At 41.3% G+C, this 22517-nt stretch overlaps 1 protein-coding gene across 1 annotated transcript in view; it reads left to right on the forward strand.

Annotated features, from left to right (window-relative positions):
- Window positions 1-3339: 3339 nt before the first annotated feature.
- The window catches only part of ptchd4 (patched domain containing 4), a 105329-nt gene continuing 86151 nt past the window's right edge, over window positions 3340-22517 (forward strand). Inside the window, exon 1 of the mRNA XM_068018016.1 lies at window positions 3340-3948. Within this exon, the coding sequence (XP_067874117.1) occupies window positions 3340-3948 (609 nt within the window). The remainder of the gene's footprint in view (window positions 3949-22517) is intronic.

Raw genomic sequence — 22517 nt, forward strand, 5'->3', positions numbered from 1 at the left:
ATTCATTCTTTTCTTCCTGGGAGCAGCTAGGTTGTGTGAACAGGAATGTCTGGCAGGTTCTGTATATATCCATTCTGACACATGTATGTCTCAAGCGTTTCATCCATACATTTATTGTGGGGAGGGTTGCAATTTATCATAACTTGCGGCTAGCAGTGACAGCTGCACTAGCTTGCATATTTCCAGTGACTCATTATCCAATGGTTGGTTCAAAGGTATAAGCTGGTGTCTACAGGTACATCATTGTAGTCGCAAGTTAAGAATGAATCAATACTGAACACAGTCACAAGCTATCAAGGATTTGTTTCTATTTGATCGATTGGGCCACTAAAACCCCAAAAACTCCACATGGAGTAATGACCCAGTCCTAAGAGCCCCTTCCCAAACTGCTGCCAGAATGGCTGAATGCAGGGACCCAGTCATAGCATGTGTAACAATGCACTTTTTGAAATGCAGCCCTCTCATCAGCCAGGAGGGGTAGAATTTGTAAAGATATTGTAGGGCATTACACTCCATGTACTAGCTTTAGCTGACCCTTTCACATACTGCAGTAGATGGTAGTTGAGAGGGGCTGCATTCATATCCCTATTTATTCTTCTGTTGCTATCTAGTGGCTTACCTCTCAATCCTCAGTTCTCATGTGCTATAACTTGATCTGGAAGCACACATTGAGCCCAAGGTAGCGATATGTTGCATACACTTCTGTAATCACAGAATTTTACAGTACAAGACCACCTGTCCATCTTGTTCCCACCAGTTCTCTGAATAAGGAATCGATTTGGTCCCATTTCCCGAACCTCTCTCCACTCTATTTTAATTCTCTTTGCGTTTGGGTAATTTTAAAAAACATTTACAACCACTCCTTGATACAGTTCCCCAATCAAAACCAATTCTCTTGATCTCTGCTCCTCCCTTATTCTACTCTCATTCTTAACCTACTCTAAATTCTCTAATTTCAACATACTCACTACATGCCTGCTTCTGTTAGAGAACAGAGATGCAACTTTTTTTGATATAAATCTTTTGTGATTTTTGTTTTGTAAATTTTATTCTCTTTGGCCTTGGCTCTGTCGATGACATCATCAGTTTAGGGACATGACTCCAGTCACCAGCAGGCCTCCTAGAACCAAATGGAATGCTTCATCTTTGAGCCCATATAATGAGGCTGAAAGTTTCATGTCTCACTCTGCCATCTTAAGTGCAGAAGTGCACCACTGACCTCTGCTTCTGACCCAATCAAAATACCTGGGGTCAGGGCAGGGTCGAAAAAAAAGACTTGCATTTATATAGCGCTTTTCACTACCACTGGATATCTCAAAGCATTTTACAGCCAATGAAGTACTTTTTGAAGTGCAGTCACTGTTGTAATGCAGGAAACACAGCAGCCAGTATGCACACAGCAAACTCCCATAAACTGCAATGTGATAACAACCAGATAATCTGTTTTTGTGATGTTGATTGAGGGATAAATATTGGCCAAGACACCAGGGATAACTCCCCTGCTCTTCTTCGGAATAGTGCTATGGGATCTTTTACATCTACCTAAGTAAGCAGATGGGACCTCGGTTTAACGTTTCATTTGAAAGACAGCACCCCTGACTGTGCAGTGCTCCCTCAGTACTGCATTGGAATGTCAGCCTCAATTTTTGTGCCGAAGCCCTGGAGTGGGACTTGAACCTGGGACCTTGTGACTCAGAGGCGAGATTTAAATATTGCCAGTGGGGGCCTCTGCCAGTAATGGGCCCAGCTTCAGTGTCATTTAGAGGGGTTGGGGGAGGAAGACGCAATGCTGAAAGGTCACACGGAGATGCTGCTGAATGGCCTCCACCAAAATCGCTGCTGTGCACTTAATTGGTCCCCTTTGTAAGAGACGGTGGATGGGAAAAAACTAAACACTGAATCTGGGGTTTTCCAGGCCACAGCCCCAGCCTAGAGATGCCAGTGGGCCCCACTTGCATTCAGTCCATGGGCTTCAATGCTGTGATCTTGCTAACGTCCAAATGGCTGAGAACACAAGAGGTATGGGATGTGAGGGAGCCAGACTGCCAGCCACCTCCTGAAGTCACATGCCTCGTTTGAGGTGGACTTAACTTTCACCCACATCTGACCCCCTCAGAAAATTTCCCATGGTAGCTTTTCTGGTGAGTGACCAGGAGTGCCCAGGTCCTGCTGGAAATTCTGTCCTCTCCACTGCACTCCCAGTCATTTTACATTGGGAATGAAGCTTGAAATTTGGAACTAATGAAATTTGGAGTCATTTGCTCATTGAAAAGCTTTGATGCCAAACTCAATCCTGCCCTCACTCAATGCCCATAAACATGCACTTTCCAGCAAGGGTAACTGGAAAGCTATCAATAGAAGGATTAAGTAGTAAAAGAAAAGAAAATTCTCTCACCTGTTTTAAACAATCCTCATAATGAATTTAATATATTCCATCCATTATATAATTGAGATCATTTACTCTTATTTATAAAATCTGTATTACATACAAGGGCAAATGAAAAGATAGGAATACAGATAAAATACAAAAAGATTGGTAAAATCTCGTGGAACTATACAACATTTTAGATGATTAGTTATAAACCAACACGCTGTTGGAAATACTGTAGTTACTGTACAAAAAAAAGACCCTGCCGATTGGGTTAAACCACTCATGCAAAGAGAGAGAGTGAGAGACGGAACTCAGTGATTTCTCCATAATTTGATTCCTCGATAACCGTTGCAGGGTCCCAGTGATGACAATCAGAAGGTGTTTCATTTTCTATCGGTTTTAAAGACTCACTTTTGAATACAAATCCAGACAACGAACAAGACTTCGCTGGGCCCGGGGAGGTGGTGCGGGGGGGGGGGGGGTTGGTGGCGGTGCAGAAACAAAAATTGCAACTTGTGCAATTTTAAAGCAGAAGCCGATCATTCCGAGTTTAGTACATTTCAGCAAAATCCTCCTGGGGATTTGAAGGATTCTAGTTCAGTGCCTGTTCTCCCCATTCAATCGAAATCCAGCGTTGTGTGGAAGACTCTAAAAATAGACATTCGGCGTCCTCCCCCATTCAGAACCACACACTTGGTTCCAGTAGGTCGATAAATTAGAGTACGCCTATAAAGCACTTCCAACAGTCCTGTACTGCTCCCGAATGCACACATGCATGGAGGGCGATGCGGTGAAAAGAATACAACTATTACCGCTCAATGGCGAAACGGGGGCTGGCCTTTAACAACAAGAAAAAAAAAGCTCTGAGTGATCAATAGTTGGCGGTCTGCTACGAATTGCTGCAGTGTTTCCAGAGTAATACCCAAAAGGGATTGGTTTGGATTAACATGTAAAAGGAGCAAAGCCAGATGTCAGATGAGCTTTACAGGAAGATCCAGGGCTGGGGGATCTGCAAGAGCTGGAGGAGGATGCTGCGACAAGTCGTGCACTCAGGGCTGAAGGGATGTTTCTACTGGTTGGGATTATTCGTGAGCAGGCATCCCGTCTTTTTCCTGACAATCCCCTCCATCCTGTCCATTCTGTTCGGGGCGACCTTCCTGAATAAATTTCAGCGGGAAACTGACCTGGAGCTGCTGGTGGCGCCCAAGCACAGCCTGGCCAAGATCGAGAGGACCCTGGTGAACAGCCTTTTCTCGATCAACCAGTCCAAGAACAACCTATACTCGGACCTGCATACCCCGGGCAGATACGGCAGGGTGGTACTTACCTCCCTTTCGGGGGCTGATATCCTGGAGAGAGCCGATCAGATTTTGCAGATGCACAAAGCCGTGCTGGAGATGCGAGTCAACGGTTCGGGATTCAGTTATTCTTTCTCTCATATCTGTATGTTGCGGAACAGCGACAAGAGGTGCGTGCTTGACGATATCATCGAAGTGTTGGAGGATCTTAGTCAAGCCGCACTGTCTAATAATACCGCACCGAGGAAGTCACTGCGCTACCCAAACACTAAATTAAAGGTGAAACCTAACGTTCATTGTTTTGAAGATTGTAGTTCCAAGCAGCGATTTAGTTAATACATTAACTTGCCACATTTCGATGGTGCTGCTTTATGTTGAACCCGGCTGGATTGGCCAGATTGTTTTGAACCCTGCACACAACCACACCGCGGGGCTTTTCACTTTGCTTCATTTGTAACCAGGGTTAGGGATGTCTGGGTTTACTTTTCAGTCTCTCATTAGCAAAAAAAAACTCTGTAATCGATTGCAAAACAATCCTCAAGTAATTCAGATCACAGTAAAATATGTTAATTATAAAACTGAACGAGAAGTTTGTGTACTTTTAAGAATCCAAGTCTCACAGGTACAATTTTGGACACCAAGCTAACCAACAGTACGTAAGAGGAAATTAGACCACTGAAGAAGCTGGTAGTTAGAGGTGCATCTTAGAACGCATCCTTGCAGCTTAATGATGTGTTGCAGAAACTAAATGGCCTTATCAGTCAGGATAAAACAATAGCAGATAATATTTTTTTAAATGACTAAGTTCAAACCCATGTTTATTGAACACCAAATTGGGAATGAAACTCTATAATCTAAGTATTATTTCCTTAAAATTCAGACGCTAGTGTTTATGTTGGGGAGTGCAAATAAATTATTTTCTTTCATTCGCTAGAACTCAAATAGCTCCGAACTTTATGTGCCAGACTTAAACAACTCCCCTTGTTCCTGGTAGAGTGGTACTGAGAACAGTACCCGACCAGCATGTTGGAAGGATGATCAGGGCAGCTATAAGGCTCTGATGCAGCTGAAATGCATGAAGTTTTAACCGAGCCTTTTAAAGTATTTGTGCTAATTGTTCGGACAACCTTCCTAATATGTTAATGTTGTATTTATCAGAACATGATCAAAAAAGGATTAATTTAAAATGTTTTTGCAGTGATTTATCTGCACTGTCATGTGAGGATAGTGATAAGAAACAGCTAATCAGAGACTCTGTCTACACGCAGGCCTTAGGTTGGATGAGTAGAATTTTAGTTTAGTAGTGCAATGAAATGGGCATCCTTCCGACTGTTGCCTTGTATTCGTGTAAAAGATGAAAGAATGAAAATCAGTTAGGAAAAGTGTGTGAAAAGTTTACAAGTTTAGTGATAGTGTTTAATGAAATAGAGAAACCTACACTTTGAGAGTTACACTGTTTACATGCCTTTAGTTATTCAATTATATTTCACATTCAGTATGGTTATGTGTGTGTTAAATAATTCCCTTATCCTATCAGATTGCAGGTTGTGTATTTAGTGGAGAAATTTGTTATCATTTTGTTGCATTAGGAAATAATGTTTGGAACTGCTGCTCATATGTTTAATCATATGCCGCACACAACAGTGAAATGACTTCATATCAACATTGCTCACATTGAGACAGCATCTCAAATTCTTGTAAGAAAGCTCCTCAGTGTGAGTTTTTCCACTCAGGATGTTAAAACTGTTCTTATGCTGTGAGTGTCCTGGGGAAATAAGCCTGCAAATCAATAGAAAATCAGAAGTGACAGCCATAATTTGTTTGAGCAAATGGTGCTTTGGACAACATAACACTAGGAACTAACTCACTAGAAATGTACATTAATTTCAACAATTGCAGTGCAAGCAGAAGTTGCGGGGAAAAAAACCCAAATTAAATGAAAGGGCTAGTGCCATCCTGCAATGCTTGAAGGGGCTATCAAGAGTTTCTTTGTGCTGCATGCATGAAATCATTATTGCACATGTTGGTGGTGGGTGAATGTATATTGGCAAGTTTTAGTGTTATGTGAGGTGCTATCAGAAACATTTTTTCAGTGCTTGAATTACCAGTTGGCAGTTTTGGGTTACATGCCCATGTACAGGATTGCTTGTCAATTTAAATATACTGCTACCTGAAACTAATAGGTAAAAGTGTTACTGTAATTCAGCTTGAAAGAGCTTAATTACCACTAATAGTGCGGGATGAGGGATTTACATATGTTGGAGTGAATCGAATTAATACAATTCCAGTAAGTTAAAGGCAACAACAACTTGTATTTATATAGCACCTTTAACTTAATAAAACATCCCAAGATGCTCCAGAGAACTATTATAAAACAAAATTTGACACCGAGCTACATAAAGAGATATTAAGTAGTTGGTCAAAGAGGTAAGTTTTAAAGAACATCTTAGAGAAGAATAGAGGAAAAGCGGTTTAGGAAGGGAATTTCAGGGTTTAAGGCCTTGGCAGTTGAAGACAGCACCAATGATGGGACGATTAAAATCAGGTTGGTGAAGAAGTTAGAATTGGCAGTGTACAAATACCTTGGAGGGTTGTGTGACTGGATGACTTACAGGAGGTAGGGAAGGGCGAGGACATGGAGAGACTTGAAAACAAGGGTGAGAATTTTTAAATTGTCTAACTGGCAGCTAGTGTAGGTGAGCAAGCACAGGGGTGATAGGTGAATGGGACTTGGTACGAGTTAGGATACGGGCAGTAAAGTTTTGGATAACGTCATGTTTACAGAGGATAGGTGTGGCAGGCCAGCCAGGAGTGCATTGGAATAGGCAAGTTGAGAGGTAACAAAGGCATGAATGAGGAAGTAAAATATTAGTATCATATATCATAATACCATATCAAAAAAATAAAGGCATTGTACTGTACGCAGGAAACATTGCCCGAGTTGTGCAAATCACCAAGGCTCCTGCAGCAGCACCTTGCAAACCCGCAACTTCTACTACTTAGAAGGGAACACCACCACCTGCAAGATCCCCTTCAAGTCACACACCATCTTGACATGGTCATTCCTTCACTGTTGCTGGGTCAAAATCCAGGAACGCCCTCCCTAACAGCACTGGGGGTGTACTGACATTAAATGGACTGCAACGGTTCAAGAAGGTGGCTCACCACCATCTTTTCAAGGGAAATTAGGAATGGGCAACAAATGCTGGCCTTGTCAGCAATGCTCACATCCCATGAAATGAACAAAAATTTCTTCTAGGCAGGGTGTGGAGGTGAAAAATTACACCAAGTAACAGAACAGCATACCTGGTTTGCAGAATCAGTGGTTTTATTCAAAAAGCAGATGAGTTGTATCTCAGGATCCTTTTCAATAGCAATAGTTTTAAACAGTGAATGAAAATGCTAATTAGCTACATATGACCACAAATAACTCATTACATTTTCTACCAAAAAACTGCATTTAAACAGTGATTGGGATGATCGCAATGATGCACTGGCTTATAGGGGATTCTGAGCCCATCGGCATGAGAGAGGTGAATTAATATGAGTGGAGATACAGATATATATCAAGAGCAATTCAGAAATCTTATCTTTCCAATTGAGTACTTTCAAACATTTTTTTCTCAGTACCTCCAAGCCAGCTAGCCTAACTATAGATATTAAACATCAGTGTTTAAACCAAGGGAACAAGAAAAATAGGAATGAACTGAAGAATATTAGGGATCCGACAGCATCGTCTTTGACCACTTTCAATATGGTCAACCATACCATCCTTTCTCTTGAGTTTTTCTCTGACTGCCCTCTTTCCTATCCAATCATAACCAAAGCAGTGGCTTTTTCTCCCTTCCCTGCACTGTCAGCTTCAAAATCTCCCAAGGATCCATCTTTAGCCTGCAACTCCTCTTCATCTAATTCTGTCGCCTAACAAAATTATCTATAGATATGGGGTTAGGTCCTACATGTATGCTGATGACACCCATCTCTACCTCTCCACCACCTCTCTCAACTCCTTCACAACTTTATGCTGCAAGACAGCTGGTCAGACATCCAGTCTTGGATAAGCTGCAATTTCCTTCAAGTTACACATTTGGAAGACAGAAGTAATTGCCTTTGGGCCCTACTATTAAGCTCCATGTAATCATAACCTGCATGAAACATATTTGTGATAGGTTTGCAACTCAGAACCTTCATCATGCAAGTGAACACTAGGTACATTATTATTCTAATACTAGTCAGTCAATCTCCCATGATCTTGCACACAGTAAGACAGAATACTGTCACTCTCTTGCTCCTCTCTGAAGTCTTCACTTTGCTGATTCTCTCTCCTCTTGTGTTTCTGTTTAATTTTTTCTTTCTCTTTGCTCATTTTTCCTTAACACTCATTTTGCTTCTCTATCCTTTTATTCTTTTACTCACCTTTCCTTTCAGAGGAGAGGTGGTGGATGGTGTAGTAGGGAAAGGAGACAGTAAAGGCTGCAGGCTGTATTTGGAGTGGAGTGGGGTGAATTCTGATTACCTTAAGAGGAATGTCAAAGAGTGTTTCAAATGTGCTTTCATTTGTACTTTATATTGCCTCTCAGATTCATGTGATCCTATTGAACTAATTGAAGGATGCTAATTATAGATGTCACTCTTTTGACTAACCATTTGAACAAATTAATTTTTATTTTTCACATATTTAAATCACTGCCAGGCAGGGAAAATATAGTTGCTTCCATGTCACAAAATTGGGAACATATGACTTCATTTCCATCCCCTTCCCCAATCATTTGTTCTTCTACCTCACCTCCTTGCTCCCATCATGTTGACTGCCCCTTCACCTTCCCAATACAAATCCTCTTTGTTTTTGCTTTCTCACTTTTATTACTACTCCACCTCTTCCTCTTTCAAGGACCCACTCAACCTTTGAAACCTCCCCACCCCACTCCTCTGCAGCCACTTCGCCATTAATCCTTTTCTGCACCCAGTTGCTTCTTCCAAGAAGCCAAAGGCCCTTATCCTAAACCTGTTTTGCTCCTTTTTTCCCCTCATATATTTCTCTCTACAAAATTTAGTCTACGCTTGAAATGCTGATTTTCTATTCATTGTGAACTGAAATCTTTTTCCAGCAAAACATCCTAAATGGCAATGCATATTCTCCTCTCCCAAGCCCAAAGGCAGAGGGGGTGTTGCCTGGATTGAGAATATACTAATTTAACAACTTCAAATTAACATTAGCACACCTTTTCTCATACATATGAGAATCAACATGTTGTGCATTTCAAATGTTTTCTATGTTAAATACCTTGCAAAATTCATCACATTGTTTAACTTAAAATACATGGATCTAGAACTAGATTTTTGGGGGTTCAGTCATCAGTCCCTCCCATAAGTGAACCCTACAGTCAGCAGTTTACCTTTACTGTTCATTGTCTAGTCACATGATGTTATTACCTTCTGAGTCGTACTAAGAATTTATCGATGGTTATGTGAAACAGATATTTTCCTCTCACATGCTTCCTCACATGCAACAAACAGAGAAACAGTAAATTTCAATAAAAGCAAAATACTGTAGCTGCTGGCAATCTGAAATAAATCTGATGAAAGGTCACAGACCTGAAACATTAACTCTGCTTCTTTCTCCACAGATGCTGCCAGACCAGCACAGTAAATTTCAACTTGCTTTGTAACAGTCCTCTTAACATAGAAAATAACAAATGGTGCCACATTAACCCTATCAGTGAGTTAATTCGACTTACAGACCAATGTTCTTCCTGAACCCATTGCAAGAACTTTCTTTCTCTAAGTATGAATTCTTTCCCAGCTCTCATAGTCTGTTCTTGAAGAGCACAATTTTTTTTCCTTAACTGAATACCAAGGCCAGTGCTTGACCTCTAATCTCCACCCACCGCCCCCCCCCCCCCCACCCCCAAACTCACTATATTCTCGGATTGGCCAGTTGAACTGCCAATCAAAGCAGCAGCCACCCTACTGGGAGTGGACACCCTACTGGGAGTCACCTGCTGAGCTCAGATGACTATAACTATTCAAACATACCATGTATGAATTATTATTGTAATTGATGGAATGTATTAATGACATACCCATTGTCTCAAAGTGATAACAATAACAATTTTGATGGCAGGCTCATTACAATTTGGAAGACATTATGACAGCTGGTCCCCTTTTGTTCCAGCAGCTCCAGCATTTAAATACTCTGCTAAAATCCAGTTTTACAAAGCTTTTTCATTTTCCTGAGGATTTTTCTCAGGCATGCCCAGCTGTTGTCTAATAAAAAAATTGCATTGCTGTAGCATTTTCACGACTTCAGCATGTCCCAAAGGACATCACAGCCAATTTTGAAGCGTGGTCACTGTTGTAATAGGGAAATACTCAACCAATTTGCACACAGCAAGGTCCGTTAAACAGCAAGTAATGAGATGAATGGTAACATAATGGGGTAGAAATTGGTGCTCATTGCATCTGTTTTACATGTGTAAAGCAAGTGCAAATAGGAGCAATTTTGTGTCGTAACATCCTAAGCTGCAAAAATGCCTGAAAAATGTCAGACCAAAAATTGGGTTTGGTAACTTTTCAGGCATCCGGATTGGCTTTTTAAAACTGGTGTTAGATAACTTGCATATACTTATAAGGGCCCTAATGCCTGTCAAAAGACCAGTACCAGAAACTGGACTGGCTCAAGGCCTGACTCACTCAGGTTTTCTGGACATGGCTGTGGCCTAGCCCACGGCTGCCACTGAAAAGTATGTAAATTTCTTTTTTTTTTATCTTACTGTGACTCCAGGGCAAATGCTCCTCCTGGCTCCACAGTTCTTCCATCAGTCTCCCTCCCTCTGGGATTTAGCCTTGGGCCATTGACGGCAAAGCCAAAATTGTATGTTTCTGTTGGACAAACTGCTTGTGGTGATGCAACAGGCACCTGCAGCTTGCCAAGCTATTCTTGGGCCTTCATCATTTGGCGCTTCTGTTTTTAGTGATTTTGGAGAAGTAGCAGAAGTCTGATGAGGGTAGAACAGTTGTATATATTGACTTTCGAAAGGCAATTGAGAAAGTACCACAAAATAGACTTATTAGCAAAATTAAAGCTCAGGATTAAACAGACAGCAAGCAGAGATTTGTGGCGAATCGTTGTTTTTCCAATCGGAAGGAAATATACAGTGGTGTTCCCCAGAGATCGATATTCGGACCATTGCTCTTTTTGATATTTATGACCTGGACTTGGGAATAGGACATAATCAAGGTTTTCAGCTGATGCAGAACTTGGAAATGTAGTAAGCAATGAGGTGGTTACCAACGAACCTCAGAAGGACATAAACTGGTGAAATGGGCAGACAATGGCGGATGCAATTTAATGCAGAAAAGTGATACATTTGATAGGAAGAATGAGAGGAGGCAATATGAACTAAATGGTACCATTTTAAAAATGCAGGAATGCAGAAACTTGGGGGTGTATGCACACAAATCTTTAGAGGTGGCAGAACAAATTGAGAAGGTTGTTCAAAAAGCATATGGGATCTTTGGTTTTATTAGTAGAAGAATATAGTATAAGAGCAAAGAAGTTATGCTAAATCTTCACAAAACACTGGTTAGGCCTCAGCTGGAGTATTGTGTTCAACTCTGGGGGAACCACACATCTGGAAGGATGTTAAGGCCTTGGAGAGGGTACTGAGGAGATTTACTGGAATGGTACTAAGGATGAGGGTCTTCAGTTATGTGGCGAGACTGGAGAAGATGGGTCATTCTCCTTAGAGCAGAGAAGGTTAAGAGGTGATTTGATAGAGGTGTTCAAAATCATGAACGGTTTTGGTAGAGTAAATGAAGAGAAACTTTTTCCAGTTGCGGTAGGGTCAAAAACCAGAGGACACAAATTTAAAGCGATTGGCAAAAGAACAAGAGCGAAACTGATGAAACATTTTTGTACAGTGAGTTATGATGATCTGGAATGCACAGCATGAAAGGGTGTTGGATACAGATTCAATAGTAACATTTAAAAGGGAATTGGACAAATAGTTGCAGGGCAAAAAATTACAGGGCTGTGAAGAAACAGCAGGAGAGTGTGATTAGTTGGATAGCTCTACCAAAGAACCAGCACAGCCAGGATGAGCCATCTGGGCTATTTCTGTGCAGTATCATTCTATGATTCAATAATTCTATGGATTAAAGTTGTCCAGGACATTGGGAGAAGTCTGTTCCTCTTCTATAAATAGTACCATGGGATCGTTTACATTCATGTAGAGGGAAAGCAGAGCCCTGGGTTAACACCTTATCTGAAAGATGGCACCTCAATCGTGCAACACTCACTCTGTTCTGCATGGAATCATTATCCTAGATTATATGCTCACATCTTTAGAGTGGGGCTTAAACCTTCTGACTGAGAGGAAAGAGTACGACACTGAGCCAAGGCTGACAGATATGACATTGCAATATCCTTTCTTGAGATGAGCAGGTGTTCCCTAGTGTTGGACATTTGGGAATTAATCATTGGAATATTAAATTTAACTTAATATCAAAACCATACTGTAGCTTAAACCAAAAATCTCTCCTAGCTAAATAGTTAAAAATCCTGAAACACAACAATGCCTCTATTAAAATAATGGGCAGGGGAATATAATATAAATGTGTTAAATGTTAACCACTATATTGCAACTTAAGCTTGCCAATTTGTTGATATTTCAATGTAAGCACCATTATTATCATAGAAAATTTCCAGCACCGAGAGAGGCCACTTGGCCCATCATTTCTGTGCTGGTCGAAAAACAATCCACCCATTCTAATCCCACCTTCCAGCATTTGGTCAGTAGCCCTGCAGATTACAGCACTTGAGGTGCATGTCCAGATTCCTTTTGAATGAGTTGAAGGTTTCTGCCTCAACTACCCTATCAGGCAGTGAGTTCCAGACCCCCACCACCCTCTGGGTGAAAAAATATTTCCTCATCTCCCCTCTAATTTGATTTGATTTAGAAATACAGCACTGAAACAGGCCCTTCGGCCCACCGAGTCTGTGCTGACCATTAACCACCCATTTATACTAATCCTACACTAATCCCATATTCCTACCACCTCCTCACCTGTCCCTATATTCCCCTACCTATACTAGGGGCAATTTATAATGGGCAATTTACCTATCAACCTGCAAGTCTTTTGGCTGTGGGAGGAAACTGGAGCACCTGGAGGAAACCCATGCAGACACAGGGAGAACTTGCAAACTCCACACAGGCAGTACCCAGAATTGAACCCGGGTCACTGGAGCTATGAGGCTGCGGTGCTAGCCACTGTGCCGCCTAATCTTTCTACCAATTATTTTAAATCTACACCCCCTAGTCACTGACCTCTCTGCAAAAGTAAATAGGCCCTTCATCTCCACTATATCCAGGCCCCTCAAAATTTTGCACATTTCAATCAGATCTCCCCTCAGCCTTCTCTGTTCCAAGGAGAACAACCCCAGGCTTTCCAATCTTTCCTCATAGCTGCATTTTTCCAGTCCTGGCAACATCCTTGTATATCTCCTCTGTATCCTCTCCAGGGCAATTACATCCTTTCTGTAATGAGGTGACCAATGGCCTAACCAATGAGTTATACAGTTCCAGCATAACCTCCCTGCTCTTATATTCTATACCTCGGCTAATAAAGGAAAGGATTTCATATGCCTTCTTAACCACCTTATCGATCTGTCCTGCTACCTTCAGGGATCTGTGGACATTCACTCCAAGATCTCGCACTTCCTCTACACTTCAGTATTTTCCCATTAATCATGTATTCCTTTGCCTTGTTTGACCTCCCCAAATGCATCATCTCACACACTTCTCCAGGTTGAATTCCATTTGCCACTTTTCTGCCTACCTGACCAGACCATCAATATCTTCTTACAGCCTACAGTTACCCTCCTCGCTATCTAACACACGGGCAATCTTTGTGTCATCTGCAAACTTCTTGATCATGCCCCCTACATTTATGTCCAAGTCGGTAATATATATACCACAAAAAGCAGGAGACCCAGTACTGAGCCCTGCAGAACGCCACTGGAAACAGCCTTCCAGTCACAAAAACACCAGTCAACAATTACCCTTTGTTTCCTGCCACTGAGCCAATTTTGTATCCACCTTGCTACATTGGGATTTTATATTTTAACCAGTCTGCCATGTGGGATCTTGTCAAAGGCCTTGCTAAAATCCATGTAGACCACATCAACTGCACTATCCTCATCTATCTTCCTTGTTACTTCAAAAAATTCAATCAAGCCTATCAGACAAGATCTTTCCTTAACAAATCCATGCTGACTATCCTTGATTATTTTGTTCCTTTCTAAGTGACAGTTTATCCTGTCTCTCAGAATTGATTCCAATATTTGCCCACTACTGAGATTAGACTGACTGGCCTGTAATTATTCGGTCTATTCCTCGCTCCCTTTTTAAACAGAGGTACAACGTTAGCAGTTCTCCAATCCTCCGGCACCACACCTGTATTCAGTGAGGACTGGAAAATTATGGTCAGACCTTCTGCTATTTCCTCTCTTGCTTATTTTAACAGCCTGGTGTATATTTCATCTGGCCTGGTGATTTATCAACTTTCAAAGGATGCTAATCCCATTGTTATTCCTCTCTCCCTCTGTTTATCACATCCAATACTTCACACCCCTCTTCCTTAACTACAATATCTGCATCATTCCCCTTTTGTGAAGACAGATGCAAAGTATTTATTAATACCAACCGCCCCTATACATAGGTTACCTTTTTGGTCTTTTATGGGCCCTTCTCTTTCCTTATTTATCCTTTTACTCTTAATGTATTGATAAAACATCTTTGAGTTCACCTTGATTTTACTTGCCAATATTCTTTCATGCCCTCTCTTAGCTTTCCTAATTTCTTTTTGATTTCATCCCTCCACTCTTTATACTGCTCTCGGCTTTATGTGGTATTGAGTTCTCTGTGTCAGACATAAGCTTTTCTTTTCTGCCTTATCTTATCTTATCCTGTAAGCTCCTTGTCATCCATGGGGCTCTAGATTTGGCTGTCCCACCCTTTTTCTTTGTGAGAACATGTTTACTTTGAACCCCTTGAATCTCCCCTTTGAATACCTCCAACTGCTCTGACACTGATTTATCTTCAAGTAGCTGTTTCCAGTCCACTTTCACTAAATCACTCTTCAGCTTAGTAAAATTGGCCTTGCTCCAATTGAGAACTCTAACTCCTGTTCTATCCTTGTCCTTTTCCATAATTATGTTAAAACTCATTGAATTATAATCACTACTACCAAAATGCTCTCCCACTGCCACTCCTTCCACCTGCCCATCTTCATTTCCTAAAACTAAATCTAGACTGTGACCTCTCGTTGCCAGTTATTTAAATCAAACAATCAGGATCGACTGCAACTAAAATGGTGGGTATGTTGAATTTAATCAGAGTTTAAGATGGCTATAACACCCCAGTTACACAGAAAAAATGTACAACCATAACAAGTAGCAAGTACTGGTCCAGATTTGAAGTGTGACTAGCATGTACATACAGCTCTTTTTCTCTGCTTTCTCCTTACTGCCTTGCTTCTTCTCAAAGTCTTGCGAACTCCCAAGAGTGTTAGAGCGAAGTCAGCATGGATCCACTATTGACAGCCCTCCTTTTCACTGCCTATGGAAATAGCTGCCTTCAACAATTTACCCTTTATCGGGGTGGACCTGAGTGTTACATTGATTGGGCATAATTGTCCTTTAAAAGCTCTCCTTTAATACAAGGTGCTCAATGGTATGTTGTGTTCTTTGTATAAACCATGAAGTAAAAGCCAACCCTTATGTTGTCTCCCATCTTTCATGAGCCTCTATAGCCCATGCCCTTATGCCATTTTCAGGACTGCTTTCCTTATCTCTTCCAGCATTGTTTCCATTGATCAATTTCACAGCTCCTTTGAATACCATCCTTGGACTTCAAGCTTACTTTCGGGGGCCTCATTATTCATATTTGCCTATTATTGTTTCTTTATGCTCAGAGCTGTTCATAATATCTGTTGATAAGCTGTTCATATGGGCTATCCAGTCTAACCATTCTAATTTCTTATTGACTATTGAACCATAGGGTGATTCACAAAAGTAAATTCTATTCTACCTCCACGCACTAGTTAATTTGCACATTTCAGCAAACATCTTAATTAGGCAAGGTTAAATGAAAAGCCTAACACAGCTTTGAAGTATGGTGACTGTATCGGTGCCGTTTCCTGCTCCCACCCCGAACTGGAAAACGTTATCAACTTTGCTTCTAATTTCCACCCTTTCCTCACCTTTACATGGTCCATCTCTGACACTTCCGTTCCCTTCCTCGACTTCTCTGTCTCCATCTCTGGGGATAGGCTGTCTACTAATATCCATTATAAACCCACCGACTCCCATAGCTACCTCGACTACACTTCTTCACACCCTGCCTCCTGTTAGGACTCCATTCCATTCTCCCAGTTTCTCCGTCTCCGACGCATCTGCTCTGATGATGCTACCTTCCATGACAGCGCTTCTGATATGTCTTCCTTTTTCCTCAACCGAGGATTCCCCCCCCGCAATGTGGTTGACAGGGCCCTCAACCGTGTACAACCCATTTCCCGCACCTCTACCCTCAGCCCTTCCCCTTCCTCCCAGAACCGTGACAGGGCTCCACTTGTCCTCACTTTCCACCCCATCAGCCTCCATATCCAAAGGATCATCCTCTGCCATTTCCACCACCTCCAGCGTGATGCCACTATCACACGCATCTTCCCCTCCCTTCCCCTGTCAGCATTCCGAAGGGATCATTCCCTCCCTGACACCGTGGTCCACTCCTCCATTACCCCCACCACCTCATGCCCTTCCCACGGCACCTTCCCCTGCAATCGCAGGAGGTGTAATACCTGCCCATTTACCTCCTCTCTCCTCACTATCCCAGGCCCCAAACACTCCTTTCAGGTGAAGCAGCGATTTACTTGTACTTCATTCGATGTAGTGTACTGTATTCGCTGCTCACAATGTGGTCTCTTCTACATTGGGGAGACCAGGCGCAGACTGGGTGACTGCTTTGCAGAACACCTCCACTCAGTCCAAAAGCAGGAACCCGAGCTTCCGGTTGCTTCCCATTTCAACACTCCCCCCTGCTCTCATGCTCACATCTCTGTCCTGGGATTGCTGCAGTGTTCCAGTGAACATCAACGCAAGCTCGAGGAACAGCATCTCATTTACCGATTAGGCACACTACAGCCTGCTGGACTGAACATTGAGTTCAATAATTTCAGAGCATGAAGGGCACCCCATTTTACTTTTATTTTTAGTTATTTTTTCTTTTTCCCCTTTTTAAATTTTTTTGTGTGTTTTATTTTATTTCAGTTCAGTTTGTTCAGTTTGCTTACCTTTTTTTTCATGTTTGTACTTGCGGCTGTTTAATTTTCAGTCCATTAGCACCCTTTCTGTACTAATGCCTTGTCTTTCAACACACCATTAACATATCTTTGCTCCATGACCTTCTGGTCAGCTATTCTGTGACCTTGTCCTATCTACACCTTCTCCTTTGTTATCTCTTGCCGCACTCCCAATTTACTTGCTTATAACTTTTTACATTTCTAATATTTGCCAGTTCTAAAGAAGGGTCACTGATCTGAAACGTTAACTCTGCTTCTCTCTCCACAGATGCTGCCAGATCTGCTGAGTGTTTCCAGCATTTCTTGTTTTTATTTGAAGTATGGTTATTTGTTTTCAGTATCTACCCAGTTGCTCTTCCACTTTTGCAGAGGTCTTATCTGACCGTGGCTCCTTTTCAGGATAGCTACATTTATCATTACCCAAGGACACTCATTCCACTAAAATAAAAGCAAGATGCTGGAAATCTGAAATAAAAACAGAAAGTACTGGAAAAACTCAGCAGGTCTGGCAGCATCTGTGGAGAGAGAAGCAGAGTTAATGTCTCAGGTTCTGAAGAAGGGTCACTGACCTGAAACGTTAACTCTGCTTCTCTCTCCACAGATGCTGACAGACCTGCCGAGTTTTTCCAGCACTTTCTGTTTTTATTTCACTCATTCCACTCGTTTATTTCCAGAGAAACAAAACTTGCAGCACTAACCTAATCCTCTACATATTCCAAGATAATTACACTAGGCATTTGTTTAATTTCTAACAACTATAATTGCTAACAGTAACTTCTAACCTATAATGCTTTCACAATTGTCAGAAAAGTTATATTTTTGCATTAAAAGTAACTATAATGTAATCATTAAAAACAAACTAAAGTTGACAAGCGCATGATTCCATGAATTTGCTCAGATGGATCTGACGGCATCCAATCTGAAGTTTGCAAGTTGCCATGCTGTTATTGATCATTAATTACATTTCCCAGTGGATGTTGACCACTGTAATATGGACTCTCCAGTATTGCACAACAACAAATTAAGCTCCACCACAAGCATGTAAACAAAGTGAGAACAGCTTTTAATGTTAGAAATTATAACCAGATGCCAACCACAAGTAGGTCAAAGGTTTGGATTACATATCATACCATTGTAACGGAAATTTGAAATATGGAAATATCAGTGTAGTTTTAAAAATCGCAGTAAACTCATTACCCCCAGACCTACTCCCTATTGTATTTCCAACCTTGGCAACTCCAGAGGTACAGTGACGAGAATGTTCAAATAAATCTAGTTAGTGCATTCACGGCAGGGAGCACCCCCATCTCTGAAATAAGTTGCACCTTAGACAAGAAGTAGGCCAAGAAAATGAAACATTTTAAAAATAGGATTTTAGTAGTTTACTTTTTATATATTTAATTTGTTAAACCTTAATCTTGAGTTTATATACAGCCAAGAATTTGGTGAAACTAATTCTTACCTTGGTTTTCCTTTTTTATTTACTGTAGAATTTATTTGTTTTTGACTACTGTGTATCAGGCTTCTCGTGTAGGTGACCCCTACCTCTCTATGTTTCAGGGAATGCTTTCACTTGCCCACATACTATGATCAACTGAGAACCTGCAAGCATTTATTTTAGTGTTTGGTTTTATCACATGTTGCTCTTTGACTTTGGAAAGCAGGAGAATATTCTATACTGACTTCTTCTTCGATGTTAACTGCCAAGAAATGAATCAAAAAGTAAAAGAACAAATGAACAGTAGCACAACCTGTATTTTGAGAGTAGTTATTAAGTTTCTTCAATAGTAGAAAATAATAAATAGTTCAAAACTAATGTGCTAAACCATGATATAAGCAGTTCTTATCTAACAGTTCCTTCCCTTTCTTTTTTCACCATCTAGTTTGAAGGTTGTTGACAATCTCTTTAATTTATATTCTTTGTCAATCAATCACATATCAGACACATGTTTGAACAATCCTTCAAGAGATTTGTATTTGAACTTAATATCTTGAGTCCTCCCATGGACATTAATTGCAACTACATTGACTAAAATCTGGAATTGTTGCATCAATTTAAACTGAAATGTTATTTCTTTGAGTAAAGCTGCTTTTTAACCCCTTATGTACCATGACAAATAAAAAGTGCTATCTTAGTCAAAAACATTTTTTCACTGCTACATCTGATTGATTGCATTCTAATAGCCTTCATCGTGTCCTTCAACTAATCTGATTTATTGATAATAACTAGGCCTAGTCAGAAAGTTGAATTTTCTTCTACAATGCAAACAAACTGATGTATGGGTTGAAACATTGACTGCCAAATTGCTCCATGTTGACACATATAATTGTATCTCAATTCCATCCTTTGGAAAGCATTGCCTCATGCTCCAGTGTGACATTGTTTCATTTCTCACAACTGCAATTCTGTGCTGTCTTCTAGTGAGATTGCTAACTAATGCTAGTCAGTGTCAGCATTAAGCTCTGAGCTCATGCTCCTTAAGAATTAACAGACAACATCTTTCCACTCATTTCTCTGGCAATGTTAATTTTTCTGAGCAGTATAATGAATGACTGACCGATTGGTAAATCTGACAACATCCTCTATAAAACAGTTTGGGGTGAGATTGTGAAAAAATCCCTTGAGAAGGTCACTGCAATATTTAAGTTAATTCTGTGCTTGTATGCTGCAGCACTTTTATTAACCTAATTATTTTTAAAATCTATAACTGAGGACACCCTTGTTAACCTTCAAAATGTGCTGTATTAGCACAACTACATATTAACTGCAACTCCCTGGGCATCTACAATTTTATTAGTAATATTTGTTACATCTGTGGTTTATATTTGTGGCAGTCAAAAATGATCATACTGAATTTCAGGTCAAATTACATATATTTCCAACATATACAGCATATTGCTTTCACTAAAACACTACAAGAAATTACTGATAGTGAAATATGCAGACAAATGATTGATTTGTTTGCATTATATTTATTTACTTGTTATTTTAATGGTGGCATTACCACACTTAAATGGAATTGTTTAACACCTACAGTTTAATAGTGGAGAGAGGAAAGACCTCTAATACCAACAATACTTTCTATGCTTGTAAGAAGGAATTCAGAAAACAAAAGTATGTATTAAAAGTGCATATAGAACAACAACTCGGATTGTAATAAAGTAATGTAATAATGTAATAAAGTGTCCCAACGCACTTCACAGGAGAATTACAAAACAAAATTTGAAACCAAGCCACAACAGGAGCAGTTAGGACAGATAGCAAAAGCTAGGTCAAAGAGGTAGATTTTAAGGAGCATCTTAAAGGAGGAAACAGAGGTAGAGAAGCAGAGACGTTGAGGGAGGAAATTCCTGAGATCAAGGCCCAGGCAACTGCAGGCAGAGCCGCCAGTGGTGGAGTGATTTACAGCAGGGATGCTCAAGAGGCCAGAATTAGAGAAGTGCAGATATCTTGGAGGCTTGTGAGGCTGGAGGAGATTGTAGAGATAGGGAGGGGTGAAGCCATGGAGAGATTTGAAAACAAGGATGAGAACTTTAAAATTGAAGCATTGCTTAACTGGGAACCAATGTAGGTCAGCAAGCACAGAGGTGAGAGGTGAATGGGACTTGCTATGAGTAAGGACATGGACAGCAGAGATTGGATGATCGCAAGTTTAAGGAGGGTAGAACCTGTGAGGCCATGCAAGAGTATGTTCGAATAGTCAAGTCTAGAGGGAACAAAGGCATGAATGAGGGTTACAGTAGCAGATAAGCTGAGGCAGAGCAGAGCCGGACGATGTTACAGTGATGGAAAATGGCGGTCTTATTGATGGCATGGATATGAGGGCAGAAACTTATCTTGGGGCCAAATATGACACCTATATATTTTTTCTCATAGAATTATGGAATCATAGTATGGTTATAGTACTGAACGAGGCCATTTGGCCTGTTATATCTGTGCTGGCTCTCTGCAAGAGCAATTCAGCTAGTCCCACTCTCTCTGTCCTTTCCCCATAGCCCTTCACTTTTTTGTCTTTTCAGGTGCATGACCAATTCCTTTTTGAAATCCACAACTGAATCTGCCTCCACCACACTCTCAGGCAGAGCATTCCAGATCCTATCCACTCGCTGCATATAAAGTTTTTTCTCTGCGCATAAGGTGAAAGACTCTGGAGGTCCAGCTTTGCTACTTTCGGAATTCTATATGCCCATCTGCCTTTCTCTTGAATTAAATTCCCGGGTCAAGACCATTTACATAATGGAAACAGATGCCCATGCCATTCGCACACTACCAGAAAGTCTGCCCCGTGGGATCATGAGGAATGTCAGTGTGACACCTTGTCACTCTATGATGGGGGGGTGGGGGGAGCAGTTTAAGTTCATCAGTCTGAGTTACCTTCTTAAGTCCCCTTTAGTCGCCTACCAATTCCCCAATGTCATTTAATCTGCCTAAGATGGATTTCAATTAGAACATGTCTCCGCAGGGCTCACTAATAGTCCTTGTACGCCTGGTTCATGCAGGCATGTTACTGTTGGCCGTACAGGGGCAGAACTGCTGAGATTTATGGGGCAGCTTGACATCACACCAGTCAAAGTAGCTTCATGAAAACGGAGTGCAGATTGCAAGCAGAGTGTGGAGATATGAGTTTAGTGAGTCGGGATTTTTATTGTCAGTATCTTTCTTAAAATCTGGTCTCCAGTTATCATTTAACCGGATTTACCCTCTAAATAAAGTAAAGTAAGTTTCTTCCAGTCTTAGGCAGGGATTAATATGCTGTACTGCAGAGTAGCTGATTAGTTAAGTAGGTAACCAGTCCAATCTGGTTGCTGCAGTTTCAGCTTCAAAAAATATAAATTCAGAGGTCTGGGTGCAGCCTGCAAATGGTGTGCAGATTGCAAGCTGAGTGTGGAGATACGAATTTGGTGAGTGGGGAGTTCTGTGCAGTGGGGGAGGAGGTGCACCTTTTTTTCTACTTTTTTTAACCCTCCAGTATTTGGTTCTTGCTTCGGTGCCGTGGAAGCACCTGGTCGGTGAGTACTTGGTATGCTATTCTACTTATAATAAATAGTCTGTAAAGTTAAGGTTTGGCAGGGCAGCTCGGCCTGTACAGTCTGTGGCATGTGGGAAGTCATGGGCACACCATGTGACCTAGACAGATGCATCTGCAGGAAGTGTCACTGGCTGCACAAGCTTAAGCTTTGGGTTTCGGAACTCGAGCGGTGGCTGGAGTCATTGTGGTGCATCCATGAGGCAGAGGGCTACATGGATAGCATGTTTATGGAGGTGGTCGCACCACAGTTTAGGAGTATGCAGGCAGATACGGAATGGGTAACTGTCAGGCAGTCTAAGAGAATCAGGCAGGTAGTGCAGGAGTCCCCTGAGATGATCTCACTCGCTAATAGGTTTTCCATTTTGGATACAGGTGAGGGTGATGGTTCCTCAGAGGAGTGCAGTCAGAGCCAAGTTTGTGCCACCACAGGTGGCTGAGCAGCACAGGAGGGGAGCA

This window comes from Heterodontus francisci, chromosome 3 (genome assembly GCF_036365525.1).
Source record: "Heterodontus francisci isolate sHetFra1 chromosome 3, sHetFra1.hap1, whole genome shotgun sequence".
In the NCBI taxonomy this organism is placed as follows: Eukaryota; Metazoa; Chordata; class Chondrichthyes; order Heterodontiformes; family Heterodontidae; genus Heterodontus; species Heterodontus francisci.